General features: G+C 38.4%; 1 protein-coding gene across 2 annotated transcripts in view; it reads left to right on the forward strand.

Moving 5' to 3' along the window:
* The window catches only part of DOCK11 (dedicator of cytokinesis 11), a 201,390-nt gene that overhangs the window by 143,283 nt on the left and 37,702 nt on the right, over window positions 1–20,405 (forward strand). For both annotated transcript variants that reach the window (XM_082610835.1, XM_082610836.1), the window contains 8 exons: window positions 262–309; window positions 1,638–1,780; window positions 3,037–3,152; window positions 5,324–5,461; window positions 9,020–9,202; window positions 11,453–11,566; window positions 13,856–14,071; window positions 14,160–14,217. In XM_082610835.1, coding sequence (XP_082466961.1) covers window positions 262–309; window positions 1,638–1,780; window positions 3,037–3,152; window positions 5,324–5,461; window positions 9,020–9,202; window positions 11,453–11,566; window positions 13,856–14,071; window positions 14,160–14,217 — 1,016 coding nt within the window. The remainder of the gene's footprint in view (window positions 1–261; window positions 310–1,637; window positions 1,781–3,036; window positions 3,153–5,323; window positions 5,462–9,019; window positions 9,203–11,452; window positions 11,567–13,855; window positions 14,072–14,159; window positions 14,218–20,405) is intronic.

Below are 20,405 nucleotides of genomic sequence, written 5' to 3' on the forward strand. Positions count from 1 at the left end.
ATGATTTGCATTGATGGTTTTTTTAAAAATATGTCATTAGAATTGTATATGAAGACATGGAGCTTTTTGGTTTTGATGTAATTGTAGCAAATAAATGTAGAAAGATATAATATGGCAAGTAGTTATTTGTATACCAAAACATATTATTGTAATATGATTTTAAATGGGTCGTTCTTTGTGACACAGGAAATTTTAAAATATTACTTGTTAAATGCAAAGTATGGTAATATCTTACTAACATGCTATTGTTTTTCTTTCTAGAGTATGTTTGTTTCACTTTAGATATATGGGGAAAAGAAACATAGCAAGGTAATTCCCATAGCACTGCAATTTCCACTTTTTTTCTTCTCTTCCAACAGAGGGCAGTCTTAATTATGCCATGTATAACCTAGATGATTTATTTTGAGTTGATGTTAAGATACCCATGATTTATTTAATGCGTCTCAACTCAAAGTTGAAATTAATCTGATGTGAACATTTTTTTAAGTTTTCCAGAGGGTAATAGTTAGACTGATATGCAGAGTTTCTGTTCTAATCCTAGAACAGATGCTTGTCTCTTCTGAAGGATGTGAGAAAGGGCTAGATCAAGGGGAAGGCAGGAAATCGTAAAGTGAGGACAACTGTAAGATCTGTACCTTTATCTACAACCTGTCAATACTCACCTCAGTTACTAACGTGAATAGAAATCCCCAACAGCAATTGGGACATGCACTATATATTATTTATTTCTTTTCACTGTGTAAGTCTTAGTGAAATAGATACTTAAGAAACTGTTTGAGGAACTGTAAGGAAAAGATTACTTGCTTACTTCAATAAGATATATTTCAGGGGTAGAGTTAGTCATTAAAGGAGCTCAAATAGAATTCTTTTTTTAAGTAAATTCCATGGCACTTCCAAAAACTGAAGAGGCTGTTTGGATGGGGTTTATTGCTGAGTCTCTGGAACATCCTAATAATTCATGGGATAATTTCCACTGTCTTCCCAGCACTGGGAACTGGTTTAGAACTGGTATGGTAACTACCACCATGAACCTTAACCTCTAAGATTCTGCTGACCCGCCCTCTGTGTTTATTAGAGGATAGAAAAACTCTTTTTCTTCCTTAATTCCTGTATTACCTGGTTGTAATTTTTTTTAATGAAACCTTAAAATTAAAGGAAAATAAAGAAAAATGTGCAAATAGACATGTTTATAGAGTAAAAATTTCTGCTCCAAGTTTAACTTGGGTCCAGAAACAGATTAGATAGGCACTCATTCTTAAACATCTAACTCCAGGAATTCTTCCACCTTACGTCAACTCCAAGTATCCCTCTCACTGTTTTCTCTGACTCTTGCCTTTCCTTACCTCCTGAGAAAAGACTGGATCTTATTGGAGTGTTGTCTACTTTACTCTGATATTTTTGAGGAGAAGAAGGGAAGTAAGAAACTCTAAATTCATTACTTGTATTCGTATAGTATAAGCTATTTTAAATATACATTAAGCTTCATACAATTTCCAGTGATGCCTCATTTAAGCCAAGTAAATACTGAGCATAACACAGCGTTTATGTGGAAACCTAGTCATTTATTAGTTTAAGAAATCTAACGTTGAGATGTATTCTCAGAGTGCTCCATTTCCTAACTTTAACATTTATTTTAGGGTGCATGATGCCTGGATGTCAAAACACTTTGGAATAGACCGAAAATCGCAAACCATGCCAGCTCTTCGAAACAGATCAGGAATAATGCAGGCCCGGCTTCAGCATCTTAGTAGCCTGGAAAGTTCATTTACACTTAATCACAGTAAGTGAAAAATGTGTGTAGGGTACCCATTTGAAACAGATATTAATACTATTTAATCTTAAAGAAGTACTGGCTTAAATCTCCAGTACAGTTGGTAATCATTTCCCATACATAGATACAATTGCATATCTCTGTTTATGAACAGTCATTTCATCATATGTGAATATGATAAAATATGCATGGATTTTTCAGCAATTTTAGGTAATGATGGGTTTTTTTCTTAGTTCAATATTAAGGAAGTTAATTTTCCCTTTGAATTATTGTTCTTATATTATTTTACATTCGGTATCCTTTATTCCTACTTTAATGCAAATAACGGTATCTTAATATAATAGTATGTATAATATTTGTTTAGAGTTACTATTGTTCATTCAGTGATCTTAAGGGATTATCCATGCTGAGCTGACCGCAGAAATCAAAGAACTGTAAGTAGTATATTGACAAAGATGTATTTCACACAGGTTGAAGTATTGACAAGTCGAATAGGACAAGGAGGAAGCTACAGGGTTATATAAATGGAAACTATCCTCTGAAAAACAAATATTAATAAAAAAGTCAAAGAGTGAGATAAACGTTCATTTCCATATAGTCCTTTGGGGGTTGCATAAAAGGAAGCCAGCAGAACTGGCTTTGCGATAAGGGCTAATAATAAAAACAAATGTCTTGAGCAGATGCACCTGAGCTAATAGAGTCAAGACCTTTAAAAAAATGCAAGTCTTACAGCCTTCAGCTTTGCTCTTTGTCACTTGTAAAAATATCAGTATAATGAACCTATGTATTTCAGTTGGCCCAGATGCTTTGTTTTCCTTCTGATTTAAAAACGTCTCATCCATTGGCATCATTGAAAACATCTGGCCATAGGGTGCCACTGTATGTAATGTAGCTGCATTTCTATGAGTTTCTCATTTTTGCACACATAATTAACAGCACAGCCTAAAATGCCTCCTGCGTTATTTCCTGGTTACATCACCATAGTTCATCACTGAAATCTTGTCTCCAAAGAAGTGGGCACCTAATTATTTGTTGCAGAGCTGTTGATACAGAGCTGAAGTAAAAAATTAGTGGAACTGATTAACCAAGACCATATTTGATTAAGGAGTAAATACGGTGAAACTCATTAAGTCTGCAGGTATTGAAAGCCTGCTTTCTTTGTGTTTGTCTCTCTCTGTGAGTCTTTGGGGGAGAAAATCATTCAAAACTGTTATGTGAATCTCTGTGTTGGGCAGTTTTAATTTTCTTTTTTTTTTAAATCCCAGGTTCTGCAACAACTGAAGCAGACATTTTCCATCAGGCACTTCTTGAAGGCAATACTGCTACTGAAGTTTCCCTAACAGTACTAGATACCATATCATTTTTCACCCAGTGCTTCAAGGTAAACATGAAGAGTTAGAACTCAGTCGGTATCATTGCAAAGAAAATATTATGCAAAAACTAATTAGTCAGACGAAGCTTAGTATAGTATAAAAGCCCCCAGTGAGCAGTCAGGAAACTTGGATGGCAGACCTAGTTTGGCTCCTGTGTGAACTTGGGAAATCACTGAGACTCGTGTGCCACATCCATAAAATGAGAGGATTGGACTAATTTGCCCTGATTTTCCCTTCTCTTTTATTTTCCTGTTTAAAAACAGTTTTCTTTCACACTTTTATGAAAATATCCAGTAACTTTTAGCCCAAATTATGATTGAGTCAGTTTATCCAAACACCCGTTGTGATGAGGTATCTTGTCAAGCCAGATGATGTCCAGGCAGGCCGGCTGGCTGGCTTCCCTCATCAGGTGCCTGGTGGTTTTTCTCAGATGCTTGCCTCTCGATACAAATCATCATTGCTAGGATTAAAAAAAAATAAGAAGAAATTAAAAGCAATTATCTTGCAGGGTTGTTGAAGGTGTAAAATGAGATCATGGACGTGAGAGTGCTTTGAAAAGTAAAGACTGTATAACCATAATGAAGGGTAACAGTAGTGGGAGAACTCAAAAGTGAAAACTCTTGCTGGCTTTTCATCTGAGTTATACAGATTTTTTTTCTTTTCTTCCCCCCTTCTCTAAGTAATTCAGTTAATTGCTTCAGACCTCTGGATTTTCTATGGAAACCTGGCCTGTGCTTTTCAAAGAGGCTTATCAAGGAAAACTGAATTAGATACTAATAAGAAATAGGCTGCAAAATCCCTTTATGAAGTATTAAGTTCTGATTTAAATGCAACCCAAATTCATTTTTTATTGTGCCAGTAAGTAAGACATTTGGTCTCAAGGTTTGCATTGTATTCCTTCCTCCTATGCAAATACTTCTTATTTGTTTAACATGCATCTCTTGGTAGATGTCAGGCACTATTCTTAAGTGCTTTAGAAATATTAACTCACTTTTTTGTTGTGGGTCTGGAGGTGGAAAAGAGGACTGCAAATGGGCACTAAGGACCTTTTTGAGATGATGGGAATGATTGGGTTGTAATGGTTGCAAAACTCTGGAAATTTACCAAAAATAATTGAATCATGTACTTAAAATAGGTAAATTCCGTGGTATGTAAATTATACCTTAATAAACTTAAAAGTACAAATGTGAACTCACCTTTAATCCTCACACTAGCTTCGTGATATAGATACTGTTATTTTTCCCATTTTAAAATGAGGAAACTGAGGCTCACAGGGAAGTTAATGTCACATAGGTGGTTAGTTAGCAGAATCAGGATTCTGATCTAGGCCAGTTATCACAATAGTCCATGCTTCTAACCACTACCCCATGCTTATTAGAAGTAGACTAACAAAGATCAAACACCATTCAGGGATTCTGGCTATCAAGGTTACTATTAAATCTGTTACAGGTTTGCATATGGTTTTGGTTCGTTGTTGTTATTTTTGGTCAAGTTGTAACCTGGTAATTAGTTTCTTGAGGGATAGGAGAGCAGGGCTGGAGGTGTTAACCAATGCATTTTTTTTAAATGTTCACAAACCAATAGATATTTCTCTACAATTTGTTGTTTCTCTTATATCTCTATTTGCAAGGAACATTTAAACAATTTATGTAGTCTGTTCAATTGTGATCCCTGTTATTATCTCTACTCATAGAGGGTTTAATTTGTCACCAGTGGCTAAAGATATCTTATACTAAACATACACTTAAAAACAAATTAGATAATGGACTTTTAAAATGGAATTGATGTTTTCCTTAATTCTTATATTACTTTGTCAGAGAAATACAAAGGCTGGTTACCTTGTATCCATTTTTAATTTACTGATTTCTGAATTGAGGAGCAATATGGTTAGGTTAATAGAAAATACTCTTCCCATACTAGTTCTGTATTTGCTGTGTTATACTGGAAAAAGATTTTTTTTCATCTATTTAAAATTATGGAATTAAGTATAGATGTAGTTTATATAGTATTTTGAGATTTCCAAGTTGAAAGATGGCACAGATGATTTTAGATTATGTTAAACTTTTTATTGTTACTTTTCAAGCAGTGGTTTGATAAACAGGTTGTTGGTAAAGCCCATTCTCTCATTCTAGGGGGAGCGGCATAAACTATTTCTACAAATTTTTTTCATGTTTTGTAGAGCCAACTTTTAAATAATGATGGCCACAACCCGTTAATGAAAAAAGTATTTGATATTCATCTTGCTTTTCTTAAAAATGGGCAATCTGAAGTGTCGCTGAAACATGTCTTTGCCTCACTGCGAGCTTTCATTAGTAAGGTAAGAGCTTTGTGGCTGCGAGTGGCCTTGCTTCATAGCAAGAAGGAAAGGGGGGAACAGGGATCATTGCGAAGACCTCTCCAAACCTCAGATAAGGAAGCCATTAAATCCTGCCTTTGTAAATATTAGAACAGCAAAATACGTAAAGAGAGCCTGACCAGGCATTCCCTAAAATCAGCACGTGCTTTTTATTTTGTCCTGTCATTCCTTTCTGAAGAGTATCATTTTAAAATTACCAACTGCCAGTTTTTCTTCTCTTTTGCTTCTTTTTAAAGTACTGTCATGCTGAAGATATATAAGCTGTGAGGGTACTCATGTATAAGCACCTTGAAAGCAGAGACCAAGTCTTATAACCCCAGGGCCTTGTATGATATCTTGCAAATCGTAGGCACTCAATACATGTTCAGATGAATGAATCCTTCCTTTCAGTACAAATTGTATTGGTGGGCTCTAAATTTTCAGGCTACTTACCTCATCTAAACTAAAACTTCAGACTAGGCTTTTAGGAATAAATATGACTGAAACAGATAGCAAAGATTTATTTCTGGTCTGGTTTTGGTAGCTTTTAAACGTAATTAAAAGCATCAGGAACCAAGATGGAGTTAAAATTATGGAAAGGCACAGTCTAGGCCTCCACTCTGGTATGTGTAACTCCAACAAGACAAATTCAGTTAACCGATTTGTGTAATAGGATAGCTGAGCATGGAAAACTTTTTTGTCATTATTTGTATGGCAACTTACGGGGTTTAACTGATATAGAAATTAGGTGATCTTGAAGGTTTATTTTTAAATTGCCGTCCTTTTTTTAATTTTTGGCTGTGTTGGGTCTTTGTTGCTGCACGCGGGCTTTCTCTAGTTGCAGCAAGCGGGGGCTACTCTTTGTTGCGGTGTGTGGGCTACTCATTGTGGTGGCTTCTCTTGTTGCGGAACATGGGCTCCATGCATGCGGGCTTCAGTAGTTGTGGCACGCAGGCTCAGTAGTTGTGGCTCTCAGGCTCTAGAGCGCAGGCTCAGTAGTTGTGGCACAGGGGCTTAGTTGCTCCGCGGCATGTGGGATCTTCCCAGACCAGGGCTTGAACCCGTGTCCCCTGCATTGGCAGGCAGATTCTTAACCGCTACGCCACCAGGGAAGCCCTAAATTGCCATTCTTTAATACAATTTTTTGAATAAAGAAATAAATGGAAAACTGAGTTCAGTGCAAGCATGTTACGAGAAACTAAGGGAAAGAGATTCAGAAATAATTCATTTAACAAACAGTTACTGGGTAGGTACTTACTGGTGTCAGATATTGTGTCAGGGATACAGTCCGAGGACTTAGTGTCCAGTAGAGGGAAACACACACACATTGATGCACATCCACAAATACCATTAGGCTAAAAGAAGTCTATACAGAGAACTGAGGGTGAACAGGAGAAGGACGGGAAACACTAATTTAGCAAAAGTTTCTCTGCAGCACTGGAGTTAGGATTTAGTATGGACTCAGCAAGAGATGAGACTGAAGAGGTCGATGGGGACCAGATGATTATGTCCTCATCTTAGGAGTTAGACTTCATCTTTTAGGCATCAGGGAGCATGAAAGCACCATAATTAGATTTTTATTAAGAAAACTGTTTCGGGTGGGGGGAAATCTCTTTAAAAAGTAGCCTGGAAGCCTAGTCTCTGCCCTCATGAAGCTTTCAGTGGGCAAGGAGGGTGGGGCAGAAAATAAACAAGTAAGTAAAACAGTAATTGTCACAAGTTCTAGGAAGGAACCAAGGTGTTGAGATAGAGAATAGTGATTTGTGGGAGTTACCTTACTTTAGATAGGTTTGTCACTTTTAAAATGAGACCTGAAATATGAAAAGGTGCCAGCTGTTTGAAAAGTGTAAGGAAGAACATTCTAGGGAGGACAAGCATATGCAAAGGCCTGGAGTTGGGATAGAGCTTGAAATTCTGGAAACTGCAAGGCCCAGTTTAGCTGGAGTGTAGGGAGAAAAACAACATAGAAGGGGATGGAAGAGGAATCTATAGAGGAGATGAGAGGGAGCAGGCACGGAAGCAGGAAGAAAGGCAGGAGAGAAGGATATCATGGAAGCCAAAGGAGAAAAGAGTTTCAGCATTATTATGCAGTACAGAGTGGTCTAATAAGATAAGGTGGAAAGGGAGTCCATTGGAATTGGCAATTACAAGGTCATTGATGATTTTGGTCATTGCCCACTCAGAGAAGTGATGTAGGTAGAAGACTGTTTTTTTTTTTTAAGTCAGGAGATGTCACATTAATGTCTCCTTTTTTAAAAAAAATATTATTTATTTAATTTATTTTTGGCTGCGTTGGGTCTTAGTTGCAGCACACGGACTCTCTAGTTGAGGCACATGAGCTCAGTAGTTGTGGTGCATGGGCTTAGTTGCCCTGCAGCATGTGGAATCCTAGTTCCCTGACCAGGGATCAAACCCACGTCCCCTGCATTGGAAGGCGGATTCTTTATCACTGGACCACCAGGGAAGTTCCAGTAGAAGACTTCTTATAGCGGATTAACTACACTACAGCTATGCTTTCCCTTCCTTTATTTTCGTACTAGAGTATCTTGCCCAACAAGCTTTGGTTTAATCCGGTGAGACTATTGATGAGATCTTTCAATTGCCAACTAGAAAACATTTATTAAACTTTCATTATCTGCATAACATTGCACTTGGTGTTAAGGTGATAAAAAGAAGATAGGTTCCTATAATATGGGTTTAAATTCAATATCCCCAAGAAATAATTTTGAAAGGGTGGCCCTCTAGCTTCACACTCCCTGAAAAACATCCATTGTGTACCCTGGAGCAGCTTACTACTTGCTTGCTTAGACGTGTAAGCATGGAAGATTGTAATAAGCCTATGTTATATGTATAGTTTATTTTCCACAAACAGAGTGAATACATTTCTCAAAGTAGCAGCCACTTGCCTGTTTTGAGAATTAGTCACTTTTTTTACTCTTTTTCTATGCCAACATGTATTTTGATCAACAGTTTATGAATAGAGGATGCACATGTTTATGTTTGTGTGTGTACACTTCATCTATACCTCATTTTGTTTAAAGATCAACTTTATTTGCTGAATAGATTCCTGGTATAATTTTCTCAGCATTTGGAAGTTCATAATATAAGGAACTGTTTAAATATAAAGCAAAAGAGTAAGTAACGCAGATTGTCCGAACCATTTTTAAGGCCCAAATTGAGACCCATCAATCATTCATCATTTCAGTCATTCATTAATTTAATACATATTACTGAGAACCTACTTATCTTCTTTTCCAGACCATTATGAGCTCTTCTTAGATCCGTAGCACTTAGAGTCAGTACCTCACATTTTTGTAGAGACTTGTATACTGACTTGCATTGTTCTGTCATTAATACATGCTGGTCTTTATGTTTTTAACTAGTTTGGGTTCTCCAGAGCGGAGCCCTAGCCTTATGTTGATTTTGTATCCTCAACGCACCCAGCATAGTTTTAGGTGAGAATATAGTAGGCACTTGATAGTTGGTTGACTTTTATGATTGGGTTTTCAGATACTTATTTATGTTTTTCCTGTTCTTTAGTTTCCCTCAGCCTTTTTCAAAGGAAGGGTAAACATGTGTGCTGCATTTTGCTATGAGGTTTTAAAATGCTGCACATCAAAGATTAGCTCAACCAGGAATGAAGCCTCTGCACTTTTGTATCTTCTGATGAGAAACAACTTTGAGTATACCAAAAGGAAAACCTTTTTGAGGACACATCTACAGGTCAGTGAAAACCAAAGCTCCTCTTCTTTCTTCTATTCAATCTTTAGCCTCTATGTCAAGATCTAGAGCTACCCAATCCAATACAATAGCTATTAGCCACAGGTGGCCATTTAGCACTTGAAATGTAGCTAGTCTGAATTCAGATCTCCTCTAAATATAGAATACACATTGGCTTTTGAAGACTAAGTACAAAGAAGTAAAATATCTCAATTGTTTTATATTGACTCTATGTTGAAATGAGATTTTGGATATATTGGGGTAAGTAAAATAAATTAAAATTCACTTGTGTCTTTTTACTTTTTAATGTGGCTACTGGACAATTTAAAATTACACATGTGACTCATATCATATTTCTGTTGGACAGCACTACTCTACAGCATAGGTGTTAAGAGCATAGATTCCAGATTCCAGATTCCAGGACTATCACACACTGTGTGTGACCTTAGCAAAGGCTTCCTTAGTCTCTTGGTGCCTCAGTTGCCTCATATGTAAAATAGTGGTAAATATCCCTACCTACCTCGTACGGTTGTGGTGAGGATTAAACGAGATGATTAAGAAACAAACAAAGCACTTGTATTTTTCATGTTCCAGCATGCCCAGTTAGTAAAAAAATGAGAGAAGTCTCAAGGTTTAGTAGAAAGCATGGACTTTGGAATTGGACCTACCTGGGCTTAAATCATAGCTCTACTTACTTACTTACTTATGTGACCCTAGGCAAGATACTCAATTTGTCTTAACTATTTGCCTCATCTGTAAAATGAGGCCAAGTATGTTTCACCTTGCAGGGTTATCATGAGGGTTAAAAATAAAGTGTGTGTGGTGCCAGGCACAAAATACCTGGCACATAATAGACACTGAGTACGTGGCACTTGTTTTTCAACGTCTCCATGTTTTTTTAGCTTATCTGATGAAACAACTCTGAATTAAACAACAATTGGGACTTCTTGGCTCAGTAGCCCTCTTCGTAATATGGGAAATGCTTGGTCATATTTCTGTCTTCACTGCCATGGTCTGTCCCATTGCAGTTGTTTATTGGAGACTGGATTATAAATGAGGAAACAGCCATAAGCACCTTTTTAGAAACGTCATCAGTGATGGGAAAATCTGATAGAAGTATATGCTTCCTGTAAAAATCTTCTATATAGTTACTTTTGGATACTAGGGCCAGCATCATATGTTAGGGTGTCTAATATTTGCTTTCATAGAGGTGTCACTTGAGTACCACCTTCCCCCAAAACATTTCTGCAATTAGTGTTCTGGTGTATCTGAAATTCCCCAGTAGGGTCCATTCTTCTGGGTTAAAACATCAATTTTTCTCAAGTCCTTTATTCAAATATAAATGAATTAACAAATGTGCAGACTTAGAACCAGGTTCTAAATGGTCAATAAAGTGGTTAAGTAGTAGTATTGTGATTATGATCTCTTTAATCCTCATAACAGCTCTATAAAGTAGGTATTGTTATCATCCCCATATTGCAAATAAGGAAAGTGAGGCACAGGAGGGGTAGTTAACCTTCTCAAACCCACTCAGTGAATAATGGATAAAGTCAAGATTTGAATCTAGAGCAGTTTCACTCAAGAGCCTGCGCTCAGCTCCTACAGTATCTTGCTTCTCCAGATCAGGGGTAAAAGCTTCCAGCCACTAACACCTTAGCCTGAATCATTTAGGCATTCAGCCAAAGGAGCCTGAGAAATTAAAAAGCACCATTATGTTACATTATACTGCTATCATTATGTAATGTATATGCCATAACATATACTGCTATCTAAACTAGGTAGGCCCTAGTCAGAAACAAAGAAGGGAGCTGAGGCGCTGGAGATGGAAGTCCAGCACACTGAATTAGACTAGTGAAAAGAAATGAGAAACCATCAAGAAAAAGGTCATTTATTCCCAACTTTGCCATAGCTACTACGTAGCAGGCATATTGAAAGTAGAGACCTGACCACCATTATATTAGTTCACTAATTATGAAAGCAGTTTTAGATCTAGCTGTGCCATCAGTTTGGAAGGTTTTTCACATCTAACCAAGAAAAGTCCCAATAAAATTTGTAATTAGGAACCTCTGAAGTTGCTATTTCAATAGAAGAGTTTAAACCTCTCATGTACGAAGAAAATAGATTCTGACGGAACTATGTAGGATCTTCAAAAGAAGAATTTCACATGAGTGCTTATGGGTTTGTACAATGATGAAAATAAGCAGCATTTGTGCAAAAGACGTTTGAAAAAATGGTGTTTGCTTCTTCCCACAGATTATCATTGCTGTAAGCCAGCTGATAGCTGATGTAGCACTAAGCGGAGGATCGAGATTTCAGGAGTCTTTATCCATTATCAGTAATTTTGCAAATAGTGACAGACCTATGAAGGTATGTTCTCACTTCAAGTAAAAAATTAGAGCTATGTTCACTGTCAGGGAAGTTTACACTCCTCAAGTTAAACTGTGTGTTGGATTTACAATTTTTATATAGTATAGAGTTTATAGAATCTGAGCTTCACAAGTCAAAGCTTTGTCTTGTACACCACTGCGCCTCTAGCACCTAGAACACTGCCTGGTACACAGCGGATATTCAGTATTATTTGAATGGATGGATCAATGGCTATACTGTGTATACATAGTTATGATAGGATTCGAATTTTTTCTGGGCTTGATTTTTAAACTTGCTCAAAAAAGAAATGGGTCCGTTCTTAACAGTTGTTACCATTTATAAGATTGGTTAATTAAGCATTGAGTTTGAAATTTCACAAAACCTCACTTATTAGAGTAGCTAACAGCTGCCTGATCCTTTCCAACAGATAAGGAGGGGCACAGAAGGGATTCATTATTTGATGATTTTCCGAGTTTAAAGGATCATCTGTTAACTGGGGCTTACCAGAGATACTTATTGCCAAATCCAAGTCCAAGGCTGTCATTCTTAGGCACCAGCTGGCTGAGGCCAAACCCAAGACCCTGACCACCATTCCTCTTTCCGAGCTATATGCTTAAAACCTATAACACTGTGAAAATTCATTTTTTGTTTCGTTGCATGGAGAGCAGGTTCTGATCTTCAGTGATGCATGCGTACAAGGGAAGAAGAATCCTTTGCCAATAGAGAACTTTTCCTCCCCGAGGAATCATCCCCATTCTTGGGAAAAGTCATCTTTCAGCATAATTTGACAATTTGTGTAAAATCTGGGGGAAAAAAAAGCTCACAGTCACAGCATACTTAATGTTTGGGATGTGTCGAATCTTTGTACCAAAAAAACATTCCCGTAGGAATGTTGCTGAAACTGAAAACACCACCGAGTAGTGCCAGCCATTGTCAGGCTGGGAAAGTTTGCTTTTCAGCCAGTTCTGGTTCCTCGGGAGATCAGTATATGCTTCAACTAATCCCATGAGCACAGAAAAAGCTTATGTCATTTAGGATTTTTTTACTTATACCCTAAGAGTTTATTTTTACCAGTTTTTACCATCCTTAATTCCATGTCATGTAAAAGTTGGGTTAGCAACTTTTTCAAAGTAAATGGGGTCTGTTTTAGCCCTCCTTGATGGGAAATCTTTTTTCATGACTCATTTCTGAAATGACTTAGTTTTATTCTGGTAGGGAAGTCATTACCAATAAACTCTAGTACAACAGAGTATAGCTTTCTCCCAGTAAATGGAATCTCTATTAATGTATAAGAGGAGACTTTACATATATAATTATCTTTAAAAGTCATCTTTAAAGAAGTCACTTTTAAAAATAATTTTCTCCACATTTGGTTATATTCACATTGAAAGGCTCCCAAAGCCCTGTACCTGTCCCTTACGCATCTTCTCTGCATCCTACAAATAATTGTGATTACTCCAGTGGGGTTAATAGGAAGCAATAGGACTTCCTTAATAGTGCCCAAGATAAAGAGGAAACTCGAACTTCGTGCTTTTGGGTACAGACAATTTGAGAGAAGTTAATGATCTCTTTAAACTCTTCAGAGTGTTCTGTGATTCATAAACTCTTATTTGCATAACTGGAAATTTTTGCAGTATGGTTTTCACCTTAGTGTATATGGTAGTTGGTAGATGGGATAAGTATGCTTGTCAATATGGAAGAGTGACTAAGATCACTAGCTTTGGAGCCAAACTGCCTGGGTGTAAATCCTGTCTCTACCACTTACCAACTGCAAGACTTTGGCCAAACTACTTAACTGCTGTGTACCTCGGTTTTCCATTGGTAAAATGAATTGTAATAGCACTTAATTCATAAGGTTGTTATAAAATTTAAAACATGTAAAAGCACCTAGGCCACTGCCTGGTGCATAGTAAGCTGTCAATTTTTAGTTACTGTTGTAACTAAAATTACACAATAAAAGTGAATATAGATTACACTCATAGCTGTGGAATTCACGGTGGAGGAGCTGGGGTTCAAAGCCAGGTAGTCTGGCTCCGAAGTCCGTGCTTTTATGTATTATGAACATACTGCCCTCAAACTCATTGCCTTTGAAGCCTGAGCTAGTGGGATATATTTTAAAGAATTAATTTAAAACTCTTTAGGCATGCCACATGCCAAGAACCAAGAACCAAATACCAAGATCTCTAACAAGGGGAAAAAGTTGTGTGTTATTCCCAGGATTGGATGGCTAGGCTTAGAGCACACTGGTAATATTGATAAACATGTCTTTTTTGTTTGTTTTGATATTAGGCAACTGCTTTTCCCACAGAAGTTAAAGACTTGACCAAGAGAATCCGTACTGTTCTTATGGCCACTGCTCAAATGAAGGAGCATGAGAAAGACCCCGAAATGCTAATTGATCTCCAGTATAGCTTAGCCAAGTCCTATGCAAGTACCCCAGAGCTCAGGAAAACCTGGCTTGATAGCATGGCAAAGATCCATATAAAAAATGGAGATTTTTCAGAGGTGACTACTTATGGCTTTGTTCTAAACACAACCCTGCAAAACCCCCGGAGCGCAATCTGACAGTTCTTTCTTTGTCATCCTTTTTCAGGCAGCAATGTGTTACGTCCATGTAGCAGGTTTGGTTGCAGAGTTTCTTCATCGAAAAAGTAAGATATTTCTGTTCTTAGAGATGGGGAGAAATTCAGTTAGCACAAGAATTTTTATCTTTGTAGCTTGCAACTGTGAATGTGATATGATTGAGCTCTGAAAAATATGTTCACCTTTAGCCTTATTCACTGTTAAACAGCAGTTGTTCTAAAAGAAAACTGGATTGTTCATTTGCCTTCTGCTTTCATTAAGAGTACAAGAATAAGTTAAATAGTACAGGGCCAGGCCTGATGCCTAATGTTTATTCTCCAAGACTGTCTCCCTGGAAGACTGCCACAAATTAAATTCTCAGGGCTTATGAGAAGCCCTGGATAATACACACCACTTATTTTCCCCTCTCTGCCTCAACTTTACCAACAACTGCCTACAAATTATATCTCTACAGCCACTTTAGTGCAACAATATCTTGGTATTAAAAGGGAGTTGGCACATCAGCAAGATGGCCCTATAAGATGTCCCTCGTTTGTATACCCATCTCGACAACAATTTGGCATCCATACATGGACGAAAGTGCCTTTGTGGGAGTTATGGGATCCAGCACCACATGCCAAGGGACCTGGGAGGAATTTTACCCACCTATGCATCAGGTAATAGGCAGACAGATCTGTGTCCTGTCTGTGGACCCTGCAGTGGCCTATGAGCTGGCTCCAGCCCCTCTCAGCTGCAGTCCGGGATCCCCTGGAGAACACTGTCTTTAGATAATCACCCACAGATGAGAGAGCCTTGGGGGAAGTCCAGAAGTCCAGTGGAGAAGTTCCAGCATTGCTGTTGGAGCAAAAATTATACAAGTTTGAATACATTGGAGAGGATAAGAGGAACAGTTTGATTTTTACTCGTGTCACCCTTTCCCCAAGGTGGCACAGCTCAGTGCCAAGAGAGACTTTCTCACCGTGATTTCTTCTGCAGGGAAAAGTGAGAGCATGTGAGTGGGTACTGCCTTTCCCAGCAGTGCAGATGTTGCCAAAGAGGCCCATTTCTCTCTTGCCCCATCGAGAGTCCTGAGTCATGAACTGAATGAGTGGGGGGCAGGAAGAGGCTGGGAGAGCAGCAGATAGGACTTAGAGGGCATCACAGGGACATAGATCCTACCAACCACATCACAGACTCCATCAAAAAGCCCACCAACAAATTGCTAGAGATATTTAGCCTGTGGATCCCCCCCAGCTGGCCCACAGGCACCCCTGGTGCTCCATGTGCCTCAACCACATACTGTAGCTGGATCTCTGTGCATGCTCCTGAAGCCAGATGGCTAGTGAGCATGTGCAGAAAGCCAGCCAGAATCGGTGGGCCAGGGAGAGACCGCAAGCTTGAACTTTAGAATCACCCTCGGAAGATCAAATGGGAGGCTGTTAGCACCTGGCCTGGTGTATTGCATGATGGAGAAAAGACATACACGCTTAAGAATTCTGTCATAAGAGGGAGCAAGAACTGTGGAGCAGGTGTATCCATAGCAGGTCTGTGAAAGCCTCAGAATCCCTAGCAGGACAGATGGAAAGTTGTTCTCTCCTAAAATCAGTCAGTAAAGTTGGTTGGAGGTAACTGCTACTTCAAATGTGAAGATAGCAATGGAAGACTTCAAGGAACATGAAAAATGAAGGAATTATGTGTGGTGATAAACACTACTGTGGTAATCATTTCACAATATATACATGTATCAAATCAACACATACACCTTAAACTTACGCAGTGTGAGATATCAATTATGTCTCAGTAGAGCTGGGGCTGGTTGCAGGGGTGGAAGGGGGCCACAAAAAGGAGTCATGGTCTTGAAGGGCTCAGGATCCAGCAAGTCTAATTCAGGAATCTGCCTAAAAGCTTCCCTTTCCAAAATTAGTATTGTTGACTGTTGTAACAACTACTTAAATAGTAAAACAGTTGAGTTAGGTTTAAAAATTCATTGGCAATGGACATTGCAAAGAAATCTCCCGCTATCCATCATAATTGCCAAGCTATTTCCTTGAAGGCAGTCAAATGAGTAACATTTGGGCAAAATGAAACCATCTTGTGGGAGTCACATCGCTGCAGTTTTGGCCCTGAGAACACTACCATGTTTTGTTTTGTTTTTTAATTCCAGAATTCCTACAGTTAACTATGTATCTTTCTTCCCAGAGAGCATGACTAAAATGTAGATTCATTTTACTTATATTTTAAATTTAACACTTCCTGTTTAATACTGAATTTCTTTTGAGCAATCCATATTTTGAAATTGGTATACTCTAGTATTCTCTTTTTAGTACATATGTGGTTTCAAAATGGAGAATGGGATTAATTATCAAAAGAAGGCCTTGTTTGAGGGGTTTTTTCCTACATCACCGGTATGCCTGAGAAATTGCAGTAAAAACAAATATTGAAATTGCACACCTGCAGTTGCAAAAAACTAACAAATATGAGAACCCTAAACATGGTACTAAATAAAGTTTTAGGTGTATCTTTCAGGTATATCAGGTTAATATTATCTCATCTTTTTCATTAGTAGAAATCTGAAATAAGAGATTTTTTGTCTACTGAGTATAAACCCTTTATATATTGAAAATAGTTAAATATATTAAAATATTTCCTTAGAATTTTTTTCACAAGTGCAAAGACCTTAAAACTAAGCAAAAATCAAGAATTATTAATCTCCATTATCAGTTCTTAAGCTTTAGAACTATAACTATAGTATTGGAGAAAATAGCAACTTAAATATTGCTGTGGGGTTTTTTGGACATTAGCTTGAGGCAGCTAGCCTGAACACCAAACAATGTGACATGTTTCAACAAGTGGAAACAGTGCTTTTAACTAGTCATTTAAGTATTTATTTCATAATACCTTCAAGTTTTTTTTTAGAATTTATCCTTCACAGAAATCAAAGAGCCCTTCTCTGAGTAGGAAAAAAATGATGTTTTGGATTTTAAACAAAAAATAATGTTAAAGGGCTTCCCTGGTGGCGCAGTGGTTGAGAGTCCGCCTGCCGATGCAGGGGACACGGGTTCGTGCCCCGGTCCGGGAAGATCCCACATGCCGCGGAGCGGCTGGGCCCGTGAGCCATGGCCACTGAGCCTGCGCGTCCGGAGCCTGTGCTCCGCAACGCGAGAGGCCACAACAGGGAGAGGCCCGCGTACCGCAAAAAAAAAAAAATAATAATAATGTTAAATATAGGAGAGGTTTACATATTTATTTATAGGTGCCATCTATTTTTAAGCCTGGAAAATTCTACTCAAACTAGAAAATCGTATTCTAAAATGGTGGCAGTAGTAAAATCCTCAGGATTTCCTCCCTTAGCTTCAATCATGCCAATGATAGAAAACACCTGATTTTGCTAATTAGCTGATTCAGCTATGATAATTATACCCAGGTAGACCACTGATGTTAAAACAGAAGCTAAAAACTTAATCTGTTAACCTGTCATTCAGTCTGAGAAATCCATGATCTAGATAAGACCTGGATATTCACAGAGTAAATAAAAGGACGTTTGAGTGCAGGACTGAAAAAAAAGTTTTATTTATACTTAAGACACACTTATTTAACAAAAATAATTGAGCAATTGTAGAACCCTGTGTTTTCTATCAAGTGTCCTTGATAATGAAGACAAAATCTCTGACGTATCAATTGCCAAAATTTTTCTGTTTTCTCAAAGTCCTATGCCATTTCTCTTGAAGTCATTATAAAGCTTTCTTTTTCATCAAGATGGAATGAAATGCTACAGCTGACGTATTGGAGACACATGATTTCCTGTTTAGAGTTTTTAAGGAAAAAAATAGTTTGTCTCATTGGGTGGTTGCCTAAGCGAGCGAGGACTTGGGCCCCTGGCCTCCAGAGGTGACCACAGAACACCAGTGAGGGCCCATTTCTAGATCCTTTTTTTCATTTTTCAGGCCCTGAACTGAAAGGGAAAGGGGAAGGAGGTGTGCAGTTCTCCCTGTCCCACCGCCACCCTCAAACGTCTTTCAGGCAGCCAGAGCTCTTGCTCTTTGTACCAGATATCTTAAGGGTCATCATTCTCTTCCCTTTCCCTAAGTTACCTCTAAGTGGTGATACTAGGTGTTAGTTACTCCCACTCCCCAAAATATGTAATAAGAAACAGATCTAAATTTCCTTATTTTTATTTTGTCTGAAAACCTCAAAATGTTCTAGATCTCATTCTCTGGAGACTAGACTTATGTACCTCTTCCTCTTCTCTTCCTGAGAGAGTGCACAACTGTTTTCCCCCAGGGAAGACAAGAATCAAGTCTGCATTCTTACACCACCTCATAGCATCCGAGGTTCAGCAAAGCTTCAGGCCTGTAGAGCTCCTCCAGCACCCCAGGAAAAGGAATTTCATTTCCCATAGAGTCTGTTCTTTTCATGCCTTATAGGATAATGTTCCCTTTGCCAAGTCTCTATACCCAGGTTCTGATAGCTTAAGTTTTGCAAAGCTTTTTCTTTACCAACTTCCTTCCCAATCACAGCTTTTTCCCTTTTTGCCCTCCGCTCTTACCTCCTATCCCTCTTCTGACCAGCAGTCTTACTTCATCAAGGGTTGAACTGCTTTCCCATCGTCCAAATTCCTCCCTACTTTTTTCATGGGACAATTTGTTCTCAAGGTAGTGGTCTCTACTTGGACAGTTTTCATCTTGCTTTCCCTTGGACAGCAATCAGGAATACAGAAGCTATAGCTATGAAGGGCAAAATCAGGAATCCAGGTCACATACCAGAAAGACTCAAAGCAGACCCTCCAAGACCATGTTATTATAATGCTACATAGGGCTACGGGAGAGCCCTCACACACGTGCCTCCCTCTGTTGGGACATATACACTGGCCTAGATTCAGCAACTTGTTTCATCTGAAACAAGACTAAACTAAACAAGACTAAAGGGAATCAGAATTTTCCCTAAGCATTTTAAAGACCCTAACAAACAAGAGAGTCCTCTGATCATTGGATAGTTTGGTGGGTGTTGATAACTTAAGCAAACAAGGGGATATATAGGCTTTTCTAGCTAGAGATAACGTCATCAGGCATAGGACTCAAGATAATACACTTAGCAAGAATAGTGGACTCTGAAGCTGAAAATCCATAATAGTAGTCTTTACACCAGATGATACACACAACAAAGTCCAAAAGAAGGTATTAACCTGTTTGTTTCTGACAAGAACCATAATTTACCCTCCTTCTACTTAAGGTACACACTGGAAGACTCTTTCCCAAGATGCTTTAGTCTCATCTGATCTCAGGCATAGGAGTGTGCCCCTTTTGGTCTTCCCCTAAGTCATGGCCTACTAGAGAAACCCTAGATTTGGGAATCACTTAAAGTAATAATATCCTCAGCGTAGACAGGATTTTTCCCCCAGTCATGGACCTAGCTGCCTGAGGCCTTCAGGGATTGACCCTTTTCTTTGTTAAGGACCACACTATCGCTTCAGTCAAGTTTTGGGGCCCTCTTCCTTAACTGCCTAGCTCTTGACTTCATAAAGGTAATCAAGTGGGACATTTTCTCCTAAATTTCAGAAAGTTCTTCTAATGCACTGCTACTCAGAGTGTCCCACGGACGCAATTGCCAGTCTGAGAACTGTTTCTTACTGGTCCACGACAAGATAAGGAATATTAACCCAAATGTAAATCAACTTATGTCACTGAGCATGATGGTTAGTTCAGCTGAATTTTTTTTTTATAGAAAGACTGTTGAAGAAGGAAGTGATGAATTGATTTACATTCTGGTGCAGCTCCTTATCGTGTTGTGATCCAGCACTTTGAATAGAATTCCCCTAGCAGTCTATATAACAGACCATTTTAGGTGTGCTTATCCTCAGAAATGAAACATGCCATGCTCTATCTTCAGTGCCTTTTATTACCTAATTTCTTTGAACGAAAATGGCCCTAAAGTCCATTGGGTCAAAGTAAATCTTATTTTCATTTCTGCCTCTCCTTTTTCCCTAACAGAAATCCACTGACTACTCCCTATGTGTTTCCCCATTTTTGAAAAAGTGCTTCAGAATAACCCCATCTTCCCTTACCAGAATCCCATCTCTCTCTCTCATAGAAGTGTGATGCTGACTTGATAACTCATTTTCTATCAAGTGTCTTACCAGAAGATGTATGTCTAGTTAGCATTCACTTAGACGAGAAGAGTTGGCAAAATCCAAGCCATGATACATGACCCTTTTTTCCATCAGAATGCTGAGAAATCTCCTCAATGTGAGGTTTGACTTTCTTAAACCTTCCTTCTTCCT

Source organism: Mesoplodon mirus (genome assembly GCF_964341445.2).
Source record: "Mesoplodon mirus genome assembly, chromosome: X".
Lineage (NCBI taxonomy): Eukaryota > Metazoa > Chordata > Mammalia > Artiodactyla > Ziphiidae > Mesoplodon > Mesoplodon mirus.